General features: G+C 34.4%; 1 protein-coding gene across 1 annotated transcript in view; it reads right to left on the minus strand.

Moving 5' to 3' along the window:
- Window positions 1-1,852: 1,852 nt before the first annotated feature.
- PNPT1 (polyribonucleotide nucleotidyltransferase 1) overlaps window positions 1,853-16,492 on the minus strand; it is a 17,124-nt gene continuing 2,484 nt past the window's right edge. Inside the window, exons 4-28 of the mRNA XM_010077205.1 lie at window positions 16,460-16,492; window positions 15,902-15,965; window positions 15,768-15,815; window positions 15,119-15,232; window positions 14,679-14,865; window positions 14,101-14,152; window positions 13,723-13,780; window positions 13,474-13,570; window positions 13,275-13,377; window positions 11,977-12,047; window positions 10,530-10,566; window positions 9,736-9,802; window positions 9,528-9,617; window positions 8,611-8,664; window positions 8,406-8,512; window positions 7,668-7,739; window positions 7,507-7,570; window positions 5,804-5,887; window positions 5,278-5,361; window positions 4,541-4,647; window positions 4,402-4,457; window positions 3,753-3,831; window positions 3,274-3,321; window positions 2,769-2,927; window positions 1,853-2,010 (exon numbers count right to left, since the gene is read on the minus strand). The exon at window positions 16,460-16,492 is cut by the window's right edge and continues 50 nt beyond it. Of these exons, the coding sequence (XP_010075507.1) occupies window positions 2,772-2,927; window positions 3,274-3,321; window positions 3,753-3,831; window positions 4,402-4,457; window positions 4,541-4,647; window positions 5,278-5,361; window positions 5,804-5,887; window positions 7,507-7,570; window positions 7,668-7,739; window positions 8,406-8,512; window positions 8,611-8,664; window positions 9,528-9,617; window positions 9,736-9,802; window positions 10,530-10,566; window positions 11,977-12,047; window positions 13,275-13,377; window positions 13,474-13,570; window positions 13,723-13,780; window positions 14,101-14,152; window positions 14,679-14,865; window positions 15,119-15,232; window positions 15,768-15,815; window positions 15,902-15,965; window positions 16,460-16,492 (1,932 nt within the window). The 3' untranslated portion in view covers window positions 1,853-2,010; window positions 2,769-2,771. The remainder of the gene's footprint in view (window positions 2,011-2,768; window positions 2,928-3,273; window positions 3,322-3,752; window positions 3,832-4,401; window positions 4,458-4,540; window positions 4,648-5,277; window positions 5,362-5,803; window positions 5,888-7,506; window positions 7,571-7,667; window positions 7,740-8,405; window positions 8,513-8,610; window positions 8,665-9,527; window positions 9,618-9,735; window positions 9,803-10,529; window positions 10,567-11,976; window positions 12,048-13,274; window positions 13,378-13,473; window positions 13,571-13,722; window positions 13,781-14,100; window positions 14,153-14,678; window positions 14,866-15,118; window positions 15,233-15,767; window positions 15,816-15,901; window positions 15,966-16,459) is intronic.

The following is a 16,492-nucleotide window of genomic DNA, read 5'->3' on the forward strand; positions in this document are numbered from 1 at the left end:
TCAAGCACTACTAACCTACCTGCTCCCTGATCATAGCTGATTATTGCCCAAGAGTCAAATGCCTCTGCCATGGTCCAACCTGCTGCTACTGATGACTCTGGGGTGAACCTGGGATGTCTGAAGCCAGCCTGCCTTCCCTACAGGAAAGTTCAGACTAGCACACAACTTACTCAATCCTTGGCTCCCACTGAGCTGCTTTCCTCAGGTAAGAGCAGCTGGTTTGTGCTCCTCCCACACAGTTCCCAAGCTTATTTTTTTCCCCCTCCCCTTTCCATAGGGCCTAAAACTCGTTACAAGTGCAGAAAGTCAGGCTGACTGTACAAGTTCTGCCACAGGAACGTACAAGTCTTCTTCCCACTTTATCATCTAACAAACACAAAATCCCCCCCAGCACTCCAGTATTTGATTTACTGAGACCATCACTTACCACACAAATCATTAATACTCCTGTTACAGCAGGCAAGAAATACCTTTAAGAGCCAAAAGAATCATATTCTTTCCTGTAAATCATCAATTTTCAGAGATTCAAATGCAAGCATCCTACTGGTAATATGCTAGCAAAAAAAAATAACAAAAAACAAACAAAAAAACCAAACCACAAAAAACACCCAACTTCTAAAGTTAGTATTTTATGTAGTATTTTAGTAACTAGAGCATCCATCCATCTGTTCTACTACCAAAAGGAGCCTTACAGAAGTTATTCTACAATAAAAGAAGCTAAACCCTGGAAAACCACTTAGATTGGCAAGGTCAATTTCCGAGAACAGTTATGAGAAATGGAAAGGTCTGAGCTTCTGCATAGGGGCTTTTAGCATTTGCCTACATAATTTCACTAACACTATCCAGGGTATGTAACAAACAAGGTCTCAGTCAATTAAGTCATAGTAAGCAAGGGCATTAGAATTCTTATTAAGAAATAACAGAACACAGTCCTCAAAGAAGAGGAAAAGATTGCTAAGGAAAACTACCTTACATGATGAGAGACAGAGACAACTACAAAGAAGCAGGCCAGTCATTTTCTTCTTTAATATTTTAACTTAGAATAAAAAAAAAGAAAATAAATTTTTATTGTACATTCATATTTCTCCTTTCTCCAGTGCTTTGTTTTTTCTTTGAGGAGGTTCAGAGCCCACTTGCCATCAGGTGGGAAGTCAATTTTCTTATTAGGTCTACATACAAATTGATGAACATCAGAAAGGACACCTTTGATTTTTCAAAGTCCGTACCTCACAGCAGAAAAACACACAGTTCTCATAAGCCCCTGGGAAGTGTTTTGAAGTCTAAAAGAGATCAGTGAACCCACTGATGGAACATAATCAATAGAGGAATTCTGACACTCTTAGGGGGAAGATTTATCCCATCAATTGTTTAAGATTCAAATACTTGTTTTGGAATAATGTTTTAATTATGTATTTTAAAATGCAGTGTTAACAAACCCAAATAGAATGATGATGTTTCAGCCAGGTTCTTTGTTTTGTCCCCCTTCTGCTCAGACATTTTAGCAAGTCTGAACCCTATGACAGTTATTGATGTGTTTATCTGACAGTGTCAATCATGTTAAAGGTGATACTTCCAAGTCTTTATGTTTTGCTCAACATTCCAGTCTTGTACACTGAAAAGCCATCAAAACTTTGGCCAAGCGTGCCTTTCAACCAAGTACACTTGTTACATACTTGCTTCTCATCTTTCCATTTTTATTTTGAGATGATAGCAAGAAGGATCTTGAGCACTGAAATGTAATCTGCTCCTTCAGTCTATACCATTCCATTGCTCTTGAGATTCTCATCTCACCCTTGCTGCACAAGATAAAAGCATTGGTTGTTTCTGGTTTTATTTTAAAAGAGTTTGTAATCAATTTGAAGACTTTGAAGTTCTACATCACCTTTAAGCATAAATAATGTCTATTTTAAAAGTATGATTCACTATCATCCACCTGCAGATTCCGGTGAAGACATCTACAGATTCTAGCAAAGGTCACTTCTATTTCCACAAACTATCGTGCCTTTTTTCCTGAAAGAGATAGAAAATATTCTGTAACCAACTAATTATATCAAGGCATGAAATAGAAAAACATTTTTAAAAAAATATTTCTTTAGTGAATTTTAATTTCTTCTATAGTTGTGAACTGTTCCTACAAGATTGCCACAGACGGCCTTAAGTTATCATTGGTGCACTGCATTTGCCAACCTCACTGTGTAACTGCTCTTGATTTTACAATCAGACACCTTCCTGTTCTGGTAGCTTCCTAAGGGAAAAAGACTGTACCCAACTGTTTTGGGAAAAGTTAAGGCATAAGTCTATTGACAGTCAAATACATGCTGGAAAATCAGTTCTAGGGAAGAGCTTTGGGCATTCCAGTAACTGACTGAGATTGACTTAAAAGTCTCCACTAATTGACTCAAACCTTTCAAGAAAGCAGCTTATTTTTTCTCCTCTTCCCTTACCCTGTTTTTTTTTTTTTTTTCTTCTTTTTTTCTTTAAAAAAGCTGTGGCAAAGTAGAGAAGAGGGAATGCTTACACAGATGTTGTAGATGAACAAATAAGTTTGTTTTGGAGAAAGTAAACCATCTGGGATGCCTGAAACCATCGAAGCATTTGAACCAATTTTACAGTATCAAGCTCTTTACAACTGCAGCACATGAAAGGGCATTTGCTAACTTACACTGAAGGGAACTGTACGATACAAAAAACAGATTGATACAATTCTTTACGATAGTTGTAAAGAAAGTGCAGTACTGAGTCATCTTAAGTTCTTCCTATGGCCTCACCTGTCACTGGGATGAAGAAGATGACTGTGGAACAGTACCTCCCAGGACAATACTGTTTTTGTCAGTTAGGGTTTTAAGCACAGTTGTGGCTGGTGACTGTAGAATTTTACGTGAAAGCCTCATTCTACCATCAGTCGGATCACGTCCAAAGTATTTAACCTGTTAAGTAAACAAACCACTTTAAGACTGACCAACTTAAAGAGCATTTTCCTTAAAAGGAGGTGGTTTGGTTGTGTGGGTTTTTTTTCCCCAATCTGATGCTAGAAAAGCCATAAACAGTAGGCACCATTTAGTCTACAGTACTCTGCCAAATTAATGTGGTGCCTAGATAGCAAGAATATGACACTAAATAAATCTAATTTGAAATGATCAGGCCTTTAACCATCACAGAAAGGCAATCTGATACGGCAAAATATTTTCTTCATAAACACAAAATTTAAAAATCACTCAAATTTTAAAATACAAACAGCAATTTGTTAGCATTTTACAGTTAAAAAAATATTACCTGAATTTCTTGTCCAACTTCTAATCCCAGGGCACTAGGATGTTTAATCTAGAACAGTGTTTTTCAGAAAAATTTATTTCAGTGTGATTAATTTTGTAAGGTTAGTTATAAAAGTTCCTTCTTTTAAGGATTCTTCATGCTACACTTCAGACAATCATAGTGGCTGAGCACTACTTTCTGAAGAACATGCTTCTAAATGTTACACAGAAAAGGGTATTGCAGATCTAAAGAACTTGGTGATCTGAATAAAAGCATATACAGTAGGATTGTAGCAGGCATATAGTTAAGACTGTTTGCAGCTTAAAGTACAGGGCAAGCAGAGGTTAAACAAAAAGGTGCTGCTAATCTAACACAGCTTTTAACATGAAAATGGACTCCAGAACAACAGTATGTGTCTTACAGCTAATGCTGACTATGTTTAGTGAGAACCAATTGAAACTAAATATAAGCATCTAGTTTATAGTCTAGGCATGTATTACCTTTCTTTGATCAAGCTGTGAATTATGAAGTAACACTGGCGTCATATTTGGATACAATTTTATCATCACTCCAGCATCTCTGCAACAGAAAACAAGCACAGTTATTTCAACATACGTTGATAGAAGTCTGTATGTATTTTACTCTGCATATTGACCTCAAAGCAAACATTAGTAAACTTTTCATAAACAAGATTTTACTCCCCCCTTTTTAAAAATCTTGTATCAACCATAACATGTCCAGTCATTTTTCCTTAATTGAAAGCAGATAAAAATTACTTATTTCAGGACAGTATATTTCAGTAATAAGTACATCCCAAAAGTGCATGTAATTTCAATCCAATATTTATCTTACCAAAGAAGTAAAAAGCAAATTCCTACCATCTGTCTTAGAAAAAGAGATAAAGACCTCCAGTTTTGCAATTTATAGAGACATACTAGTAACTAACCAAGCAGCAAAAATGAACAGCCTTACTAAGAAACAGAATAACATTCACAACAGAAAATTAGGAATTATGCAGGTGCCAGTGTCACCAGCGTAACTTTGACATCCTTTAAAAAAATCAATTATTTTACATCATATTTAGGCAGCAGGAACATAGATCGCTATGTAAAACTAATTTCTACTTCAACTCCTGAGCACTTTTCATACCTTATTTCAGTTATTGTGGCTGTATAAATTGCACCAAATTCCAAATTAACTTCTTGCTGTAGGGAGAAAAAAGAAAACAGTAAGACACAAATTCACAAAATGCAAATTGAAAAATCTAATAAGAAAAGCCTGTCCTTACATCATCTTTGCAGATTTCATGGATAAATTCTCTTGCTTCATGCATAGCACTAGGTGTCGGGGCAAACACAGAATAAGTCTCTTCATCCAGCTGACTTACAGTTACGCCTTGGAAATAGAATTTAATGAGAGGATTTAGGTGGACATTGTTACTGTTTCAGCAAAATTATTTTGCACAGGCTCATTAAGATCTCAGAGTCCTCATCATTTCAAATATTCTTCTTCAGATGAGGCACTGGACAGCTTTACATGTAACTGAACGGAAACCATGTTAGAGGTATGCTTGTGAAATAGCTGAACAAACTTCAGTTCCATATGGGACTGTTCACACTTGCGAGATTATTATTATTATTATTATTATAATCTTTCTATGGCAAGAAAAAAATCCTGAAACGACTTTGGTTTTATGAGTAAATCTCAGTTTCTACAAATGTAAGAGATGTTTAATAGAATTATAGGTTTCATTAATAGCTGATGGAAATTAAAGAGTTTCAGAGCCAGAACACAGTAAGATTGCACGGTAAAATTCTCTGCACCTCTAGACTAGTTTTCTGGCCAACAAACTACACAGGCTTGCAACCAAAGGGAAATATGATTTTTCATCCTTTTCTCCATCCCAATCCCCCGAGATCCTCCATACTAGTAATTTTTGTACCATAGTAGTAATTTTTGTACAGAGAAGAGAAGCTAATAACACAACATTAGGATAAATTATCACAGGAAGCAAGAATGTCTTACCAGTCTGTGCTTGAAGTTTTTTCAAATTATAGGCCCCAGGACCAACAAATCTTAACCTTTTTGATAATGGAACGTGGATAGTTTCTGAAAGAACATTTAAAAGTACTTTGAAATGCTAAATATAGTAATCTTGAAAGCTATCACAAAAAAGTCACATTAATTTAGGTTTTATTCTTTTATAGCTACTTGTATTATTTGCTGAACATTTAAGAATTGAAATTAATGAAAACATACAATACAAATACTGTCATGAGTGTGAACTACTTTAAGCCATACCAGTACTGACAACTATATTCATTCTGATTTTGTGAGTTTCACATAACTTCAGTTTAATTCTGTTTTGTGGTGTACAGTGAAATAGTACAGTGCTGCCCCACATGGCAGTAAAAACCAAAAAATTCACCTCAAAAAACCCAAAGGGGCAGAAACACTTAACAAACATTCTTTAAAAAAGTTGTTTGAAGCAGCAGCTTAGTGTTAAAAATGTAAGAGATATAAATTCATATAAATGCAAAACTAACATTACCTACAACTGGCCCACTTTCTTTTCTGTTAGGTCTGGGTTTTGCCAGTGTTTGGTTCATAATTTGTAAAATCTCCCTCTTTGCAGCTGTAGAAGTTCCGGGGGAAAGCAGAAGGAAGGAAAGAAAGAGTTTTGTATAAGATTAAAATAAATTTATGCAGTTTTTGTTATAAAGTACATAAACATGCATTCATAAAATCTGCCTCCTGCCTAACTTGATAATTTATCATGGTAACTTAACACATTTCAGGTAACGCATGTTAGTTGCTGTAAAACATTCTGCTCTGTCTATGCAAAACCTATGCCTTCAGCACATTTATTGATTTTATGCTGCCTAGAACATTACATACAGTTCTATTTCAGTGTATTATTTGAATAAATCAGAGCGCTGATAAGAGCAACAGGGTGTAGCTTTGATTAGTTACGATACACTGGCCTGGAACTTTAGCTGTGCTGCTTCAAGTGATACACTGTTGAAAAGAAATTACTAGTTCTTATATTTTAATAAGTGCTTCCTTACTAAAATCTTCTCATTACAAATCAAGTTGAAAATTTTCTCTTACAACTAGTTAAAACTTTAATAAAGTTTGAAGCTTCAGTTTTTCCTATGGCTCAAGAATATTGTAGCTGGACGCATCAGAATGCAGACAGCAGTAAATTGCAATAGTAAATACAGCTAAACTTACAATAAATGAGAAATAGTTTGCTGTTCTTTTTATAATATTTTTCTGGATTTTTAAAAAGTCATGTAATAGGATATTTGTACATTAGTCCAAATCCATTTTGGTACTATGTTAACACTTTACATATTTAACTAGCAGCAGATGTCTCCTCACTCTCCCAACTGTCACAAATCAAACGCAACCCAGAGTTTCAGTGTCCAAAGCTGCACTTCAGCCCGTACTACCTGTGTTATTCATAAGGCATCAAGCTACTAGAGCTTAACCATGAACTCCTGGAGATGATACAGTCTTTTACTTAAGTTCTAAGAACTCAATGCTCAAGAGACATTTAAAAATTAGTCTGAAGTTATTTTAAAGGTAGCTTAGAGCTTATTTTTAACAATCCATTTTACCAATTTATTGCACAGCAAAGAGCAAACCGTTTTTCCCCCCCCAACTCACAACATACAGTTTGAAAATGGTACAACAAAAATTTTATAAACTGACATGGCTTAGTAATATTGTACTTGTATCAGTCAAATACTGCACGCAAATATTTAATAATATGTTCCTCTACCCTGATGTTGCTCTTTTGTATAAGCTTCCACCCCCACCCCCCCCAGGTTTTCTATGCTACTAACGTTACTGCATTCTTCAAAACAAGTTACCCGGTGTACTAAACTGGTGATCATTAGTGTCACACCATTTGCAGAGAGTAATGTTTTATTCTCCTTTTATTAATAGTAACCTCCAAGAACAATGGACGATTTCACTGACACTACATCTAATAATATGATACTTAAGTGTGGTGGGAAGGGCTTGGCTTTTTGTAGATAGAATTTAAAAAAAAAAAGCTATTTCTTTTGTATGAAGTGCTATATTGAAGTATAACAGACAATATCCAGACCAGTTTGTTGAAGATAGCAGCTTTTACCCACAATGAGGACAAAACAAAAATATTAATTTCTTATTCAGTTTCATAAAACTTAATACAATTTATCATGTAATATGATAAAGTAGGTGTGAATACAAACATGGACCTACCTGTAGCTTGCTGAATAGCTTCCATTACAATTTTTATTGGTATTCCTGGCAGTTTTAGATCAACCTAGTATGGGAAGAGTTAAGTTACATCAATATGTAAGGAAAGCCTTTTTAGATGTGTTCTCAGAGTGCCATTTTAGGAAGATTTAATGTTATGATACCTGTAAGGCAGTTATTCCTTTATTAGTACCTGCCATCTTGAAATCCATATCACCGTAGTAATCTTCAATTCCCTACCAGCATAGACAGAAAGAAAGTAAATTGGAGTGACTTTATGCCAGTGTCAAGTCTCATTATACTAAAAGGATATTGTGTTTCAATAAGCCACACAAAGTAGTTCTACAGACTTGGAAGTACTTCTGAGACTCACCTGTTTTTCTTCAGCCTTATTTTGCTGTTCATGATTAACACTCTTTATTTTTATAAATTGAGGGCTTTCGTTGATTAGTTTCTGAACAACAGATCCACAGTTGATTTTGTACTAGCAGTGGCTGCCACAGCAAAAAGCAGCAGTGGCACGATAATGTCCACTTTTTCCCTCCTAGCAGCTTTGCCAAGTGCTCATTCTCCATCCAATATATTGTATATTCCAGTAATTTAAGTATTCATGAATTATTACTCTTTCTCCCAAGAGAAAAACAAAATTCATTGGAAAAAGAGAGCTTGAGAGCTTAAAAGAAATAACCAAATAATTACCAAAAACTAAGAACATGACTGGACATTTTACAGGGATTTTCTGAAATGAGGAGTTTGGGAGACAAAACAGAAGATAAAACTAGTCAATATTTCCAGTAGTATATGTTCCAGAACTAACTGGGTGAACTGTTATAAAAGAAGGTCATAGAGGGTATTTTACAGAATTAAGCAGCAAGAAAACCAACAGTGCTAGAAACACTCACCAGGATGTCTGTCAGCAAGCGATAGTCCTCAATCTCTCCTTTTTCCAGACTGCATTTAGTAATGAGACCTATTGCTACACCTGCCACTGCACTTGATACTGGAACTCCTGATAGTGGTAAATAAAAATACATTTTAATAATCTTTGGTAATTTCCAAATCGTATAACACATTATCATGTGTAGTTTATAAGTGCCATATTTTTACCTGCATCCATTAATGCCAAACTTCCACCACATGCAGAAGCCATTGAAGATGACCCTACAGAGTTAGAAAAAAAAAAAGAAAAAGTGTTGAACTTTGGTCAGAAGTATCTGAAACAAAACTTGCTAGTGATATTTTTTCCACTGACAGCTGGATAATTAACCTGCTGCTAGCTAGAAAATACTGTGCAGCACCAGATACGCTACAATGAATAAATGCAATTAGAAATTTTCTGTAGCAGAAGTATTTTTAACAAGAAATGGGTAATATAGTTTGAATCATTCATGATATCAATACCAAAAAAGCTCAACAAGCATCATGATTAATATAAATATTCTACATGAGGAATCTAGGGGTTTTTCAGGTAAGCTGCAAATGGGGCTCCTTGTGTTTCTCCACTAACCCCCTCTTCCACCCACCTAATCTCGCTACAGTGCTAGGAAATTGGAGTTGGACCTCAGGGAGCTTCTTGCCACACAGGGAATTGTATAGAAAGGTGAAATGGATAGCTCTCTCCCAAACTGAGGAGATCGGAAAGGACAGCCAGCCAGGAGAAGTTACCTAAGTCAGTGAGGGTACCAGCTGTGATTGAACACTGAAAAATGGGTCTCAATACATGCTGACTTATTTTCCTCACTCTGTAGCATAAAAATGCCCCCAAATACCATTTTATTATACAAGAATTTCTGTTTACATCTCATACTGATACTGTGCTATTGTACAAACTGAAAGGTCCATTGTTCACGACTATATACATCCTTTTTATTTTAAGTACTTCAGGTAATAAAGCTATCAACATTAAGAAAGTTAAAAATGAAATCTATTACCTAGAATGCCTACAACTCAAGTTTGTCAAACCCAAGCTTTAAGAACCAAATTTAGTCCCTAGCACTAGGATAAAAATAAGAAAATCGTAATACCGTTTGACTCTAATACTTCAGAAGTAACTCGTATTGTGAATGGGAAATCTGGGGGAATAACTGGTTTCAAAGCTTTTTCTGCCAGTGCACCTGTTTAAAAAAAAAAACACAAAAAAACCAAAAAAACCCACAAAGTGATCCATAAATAAAAACAACCAGACAAAATATCAAAACTTTACAGCATGGGACTTCTTTAGTCTGAACTTACCATGTCCAAGTTCTCTTCTGTTCATACCAGTAACTTTGCCAATTTCATTAGTTGCATAAGGAGGAAACTATGAAGTAAAAAAGTGTGTATGTAGAAAATTTATTAGTTTTTTTTCTCCATCTTAAAACATACATTTAGAAAAAAAATTCAAGTTTTGGTGCATCTCAAGGTAAAAACAAATTAAAAAAATAAAATTAAATCACCACATGACTTCTACGAGTCACTTAGTTTGCAAGCCTGGACCAGTCTAGGTAGTGTTTAGTAAATGTTTTACAGAACAAGAGAGAATAAAGCAATTGCAAGGTATTTGAAAACCAACACAACGAGCTTATTCCAATTAAAACTTGTCAAACAAGGCATCAGAAATCTTTGATTCTGTCATACAGACAATGGAACATGATATGCCTGCTGCCTGTACAAAATTCTTTGGGCAAGTTCCAAAGGCTGAGAGAGATCCAAAATGTAAAAGCACTTATTTACTATCAGTGTAGTATGTCAGCTAAACATATTAACAGAGTTCACTAAAAATAATAGAGCAGGTTAACGCATTGTTAAGGAGCTAACCTACTGTTAAGATACTAAGAAGGCTGTATAAAATGGCAATTTACAAATTATCTAGTACTTTTTAGGTAACCAGTGCTTTTGTTCATAAACTGCAGTATACATTCACATATGAATTACAATTAATAAATTTCAGCAAACCTAGAGATAATTTCCATCCTTGGAAGGGATCAGCTTCACCTTCAAAAGCAAGACATGAATCATGCAGAAAGGTGTGACACAGTAAAACTCACCTCATAATGCAGCATGAAGTTTTTATCTTTTATTCCACTATTAATTGAAAACAAGACCAGGTCAAAAAAACAGAGCAACCAAACATGTCTTACATAAGTAATACATAAGATTATTTTCAGTTATGCTTCCAGATAGCCCTAGCAAAAGCAATGAATCAATAGATTTGCTGATCACCCACATTTTTCCTAAGGTAAACAAATAAAAAAGCATAGTCTACAAAGATAAAACCTCATGCATTAATCATCATCATTAAAACAGTTTCCCTAGCTGTTTAGAATAGAATAGGCCCTATCAGTTCTTTAGGATGTTTCTGGTGTGTCTGAGGGGAAAAAAAAAATTAAAACTTCAAGAACATCAGCATCTTACTGTACACATTGCAGTATAGACTCAGAAATGCAAGCACTCAGAAGTAAAACTGAAAATCTCTGTAACTACAAAATAGCTCTTGATTAAATAAAAATGTCTGTGCTCCAAAAACTTACTGAAGTACCACAAGACTTCACTCTTAGCAAGAAATACAAAAAAGCTAATCTAGAATGCTGCTTCATGTCAAGACTTGCACGTAATTTCATACAGAGGCAATCTCTCATTCACGAAGCAACCTACTGACTGCTAATTAAAACCCATTATTTAACACAGAAACTAATTTCCAAGAATACCAAAATTATAGAAGAGGGACAAATACCTTTAAGGCAAAAAATTTAACTAAAGCAAAGCTGACACACTAAAATGTAAAAGCTCCCACACTGGTGGTACGAGATCACTGAACTGCAGCTTTAAAGGAAAGGAGTTTTCCCTCCCCAGCACAAGGACTTGCTTCCTACATCATAAGTTAAATTTTCCGTACTCCATTGAAAAAAAGAACATAAATATTTTCACTCTGAACATTTTTGAAACAGAATGAGAATGTTTAGACAGACTGATTCACTTGAGAAAAAACTCACACAATTATCTGCTTTTTAATTTTTTTGCCATTTGAACCAAACTTGTCAAATATGTCAGCATCCAACCTATCAAGCAAAACTTCAAAATTAGCTAGAAATGGATTAAATGAGTAGAAACCATATCAAGTTCCAAGTGTGATGGTAAATACTTGGAAAAAAGAGAGAACAGAGTTCCACCAATAATTTTATCTAAAGAGCCTTGATATATGGATATAGTTTTACAGATTCAAGAGTAATCTGCTGGTTTTTTTTCTTTCAAAACCAGACTGGATGTTAGTTGCAATACTCTCCAATTTCAGATCCATATCTATGGAATCAATGTCATCTTAACAAAAAACAACTGCCAAAATCTCTTGAAAATAGGCCACTTTGAAGACTGATTTTACACATTTTTCAGTCCTAATGAATACATATATATGCCAAAATTCAAGGAATTTTTCATCAAATGTGCTTAAATGCTCTCTTTTATTACGGCTGACAAAATACCAAAAGATATACATACCTCACTGCTGTTGAGATAAGGTCTGATTTTACACTTGATTCTATAGAGTCAAATGTAACTGTACAGAGAACCTGGAATAAAAAGACAGAGGTTAAATAAGCTGCTCTTAAACACTTCTATGTTTCACAACTTTTACTGGTTATGAAGAATCAAAAAGGATTTCAGGAAGAAATAAATATGATGCCATCACCTACCACTTCTGTAATCTTTTCTTCCTTCATCGCACAAACTTATTTATAGTCTGTAAAGATTATACAATCTTAAAAGTGATCACATTTAAAAATACTAATTTAATGCTTTCTAACCTGGCAGAAGCCTAGAAGAGTTTGTTCACTAAGAAGCCAAACTACTTAATTTAAAAGCCAGGGCCAGATGCATACAGCGTTGTACAAAAGAGCAAGCTTGTTTATCACATGGACTTGTTACTTTTATCAGGACAACAAGGGACAACACTGAGGAGTAAATCACTGTTTGCAACTTCCCAGGTACTCTGTAGTAAGTCAGATCAATGGCTGACAGTCTTCTAGGAAAATGAGCTATAAAAATATAGGAGACCAAATCTGGAGTACAATCTTAAGTCAATCCACCCAATATCTAATGCTTTTGTCAAAGAGAAAAAAAAAAGATCTGATTAATGTGATTTCCTGTACAATTTCCCTATTTAGTCCAGGTTACCTATGAAGTTCCTTTTAAAAGATTTCTCATGACATGCACAATTTAGCACTGCCCTACATACCAGTGACCCATTAACTGAGTCACCAATTTTTCAGAAATGAGTAGGACTATTTTTTACATAAAAAGCTTTTGTTTCAAGTATCTTTAACATAAAAGTTCACATAGAAGATGGAAAAGATATGACTTTGGATTTATCTTATTAACAAACAATTTAACTTGAAGCCCTCCTCAATTGGAAAGCTTTCCAAACCACCTCCCCCAAGACAAAACCCAAGCAACCAAAAATGCCCCAAGTCTGCCAAACTGAACTGAAGAAGAAGAATCCTTACAGCTTCTAACTTCAGTTACTACACATTCTTCCAAAAGACTGAAGACACAATAATGCTTACCCGACTCTTTCTGGGCACACATGATTAGAATGTTATTCTAACACCTGTAGCAAGCAGCTAAGCTTTGTCTACTGTCTTAATGGACTCAGATATATTTTAATTAAAACTAAACTGTTTTCTAGTTATTACTGTTTGAATGTGCAGAAAACCAAAACTTTGCATTTAAACAAGAGATACAATTCTTTCAGCTTTTGATAAATTAATTTATAATTTCTAGTGTTTAAAGGATACTACCTGTGTTTGACCTCTCTGAAACAAGGCTGATCCATGAAGCATCTTAAACATGTTCACTTCACATTTAATATCTCTGAGGGAAGTCAAATCTCTCCCATCACACCTAAAGTTACAAGCAGAAATTACAAGACCAATGAAACTATAGTCTTGTATAAAAAGTTGACAGAACTATTATTCAGCAGAAGTTTGATATACTTACCTTCTATATTCATTCAGAACAAGATTTCTAAAAATATCCTTTGAAACCACATTGAAAGATTCCATGATTTCATAAGGCTCAGCCTCTGGAAACTTTTCTGTGTATAAAAAATAAATTGCATATGAAGTTGGAAAATTAATTTTAGAGAACTTTTACTAAAATAGCTTGGCCAAAGAGCACACTGTAACTCCAAGTAGTGCTAGCTCCATGTAAACATTCTCTAAATATTAAGAAAGCAGAAAATAATACCTTTCAGCTGTTCTTCCATTTCAAGCCTTATTTTGTTAATTGCTTCATCTCTAGAAATCTAGAACACAGGATTTGCAACCAGTTAACTCTATAGGGCAGAATAACAAGAGAGGTTTTGGTTGTTGGGTTTTTGTCTGTTTTAAAATTCTGTAAAACTCAAGGAACAGGACTGTCACACAAATTCAAAGATCAGTAACGCACTGCAAACAAATACTCTGGTAGGTAAGAATTTACACAATGATTTATTATTACTCTTGCAAACACACGCAGAGGAGAAGAGTTTTTATTAAAATTAGCGTAAAGAAACTAAATCTTACTACAGTTTCATTATGATATTAATTGAAAAATAATTATATCATGTTTGAATTGATTACTTACTTTATCGTGGCTAGAATCTGTGAACACTGCATAGATCTTGTTAAAAGCAAGTCTTTTGGAAGAAAATAAAGAATTTTTTACAACACAGCTTCAAAAACACTTACACAATTGATTTATTTTGAGGATTAAATGTTTGTTTTCACTATCAGTATGAAAGCACCAGACTCTGACATCCATAAACATCACTAGCCCCCACTGTCCCTCCTGCCTGCTCTCCTGCAACCTCTCTGAAATTAGTTATCACTTCCACAGTAAGGCTCATATGGGCCAACATCCTGACTCCTCTTGTCACCATTCCACAAGAATGCCATATTAACTTACAATTCCTTTAATGGATTTTCAGGCTACTTGCTTTGCCCTGTCCTTCTTACTAAGTATAAAACCAGAGAGCTGAAGGCTGTGTTCCTATGTTTCTATGGAAAACACAGCAAGCAATTCTGAACATTCAAAACATGCTGTTTTTGTTAAACAAAAAACCCAAACTATGTAATCAGAGATCATCAAATTAAATAATCATTAAATAAGCATTTCGAGTCACTTCTAAGAATTTACATCAAAATTGCTCGTTCTGAACTTACTTCTTTGTGTATTCCACAATCTCTTCAGGAGCAAGAAATAACTTCTGAACAGTTCTTTTGACAACACCTCGTTCTTTCACTAGTTGTTGAATTCCCTGAATTATTTGCTGGGTATGCTTCACCCCTACTTTGATGGCATGACAGAAGTCTTGTTGCAATATATTCTCGGCAGTTGCTTCCAACATAACTATTAATGGAAAGTTAAAAATTAATTACTGTTTTATTGTTCAATAGCAATCTAAGTGAACTGAAGAAATACAGATTAACATGAAACTGCATAAATATAATGGAATTTACCTAACCAAAAGTTACGTAACCTAGTGTTGTTTATTCCTACTATTGTATAAAACTACAGATTTCAAAGATTAGGAAAATACCTGCAAAGAGGCACCTACTTTATTTTCAAACATGCAACAGATATTAATAACTAACCTACTTACCAACTTGACCGTGAGGAGCTCCAGCAACAACTAAATTTAAAGCACTGGAAGACATCTGTTTTCGAGTCGGATTGATAATGGTTTCTCCATCAACCATTCCTACTCTTACTGCACCTACAAAGAAACTCCAGAAAATTATTTTTATAATAAGGAATTTCTTTAAGGCATCATTTTACTTTGAAAAGTAAACTCCTAAAAACAATAATTAAAGCTATGAATTAGTTTTTAAATATTAGCATGTTAGCTATATGAAAGGAAAATACAACTAAATCTTTGTTCTTGACTAGATCATTTATCTTCCCATAAAATATTAACAATGAAATAAAGCTCTTCTTGAGTTCCTAGAGAAAAAGTATTCTTACCCAGCTATTTCCTAAACAATGCTTTTCAAGAATAAGTTTCTCTAAAGAAAAAATTAAGTTATTGGGCTCTATGGTATACTATTTCTGGATTACAAATCCTTATAGAAGTCCAGGAAAAATAGTGCTTTGAAGTGCAATAATCTTACCCATTGTAAAATTATTTTCAATACTTGAAACAAAAGATAGTGGACTTTAGATTGAGATTCTTGTTAAAAAAGAAAGCATGAGCTGTGGTCTAAGTCTTCCATTATGTTCAAATCACCCATCATTTCAGAATATTTACTTACCAATAGGACCATTCCATGGGATATCGGATAATGCAAGTGCTGCTGAAGCTAGAATGAAGAGATAAAAATATGTATTAAGAAAAATGGATCACATTAAGTCACACAGAAGCAGCAATTTTCAACAGTCCTCTTACCTCCATTAATTGCCAGAATATCAGGATCATTGACACCATCTACTGCTAAAAGATTACAAAGGATCTGGCATAAGATAAAAGACAATAAATAATTTTGACCTATACATTTCTATTAGCTGTCAATACAAAGCTAAGGACAATAAAATGTAACATTCCACATATTTAGACAAGCTTTTCCTACAAATGAACATTTCTTCGAGTACTTAAACTAGAAAGCTCACAAAAAAACACTTAATGTATAATATCATACCATATAATCCATACTATTAGTCTTTCGAAATTTCCTCTGTTGTACAGAGAATATTTGAATTATGTTCCTGTATCTCTACAACAACATTTGGAAACTAGCATATGATAAAAATAATTTAACACAAGGAGATGACAAAGTAAAAAGCAACATTACACTATTAGACTGTGTAATAGTGTAAAACCCTCCTGGATGCTAATGGAAACTGCTTTTCTTAAAAAAGTGATGATATCATGTCAAATTTTCATTGCAAGTAGTCAAGTTTTCCATTTTGAAGGTAGCTATAGTTAAGGACAGTGAGCATGACCTACCTGTGTATCATAGAAGTAGCCTACTGGAAAGAG

This window comes from Pterocles gutturalis, unplaced genomic scaffold, assembly GCF_000699245.1.
Source record: "Pterocles gutturalis isolate BGI_N339 unplaced genomic scaffold, ASM69924v1 scaffold27868, whole genome shotgun sequence".
In the NCBI taxonomy this organism is placed as follows: Eukaryota; Metazoa; Chordata; class Aves; order Pterocliformes; family Pteroclidae; genus Pterocles; species Pterocles gutturalis.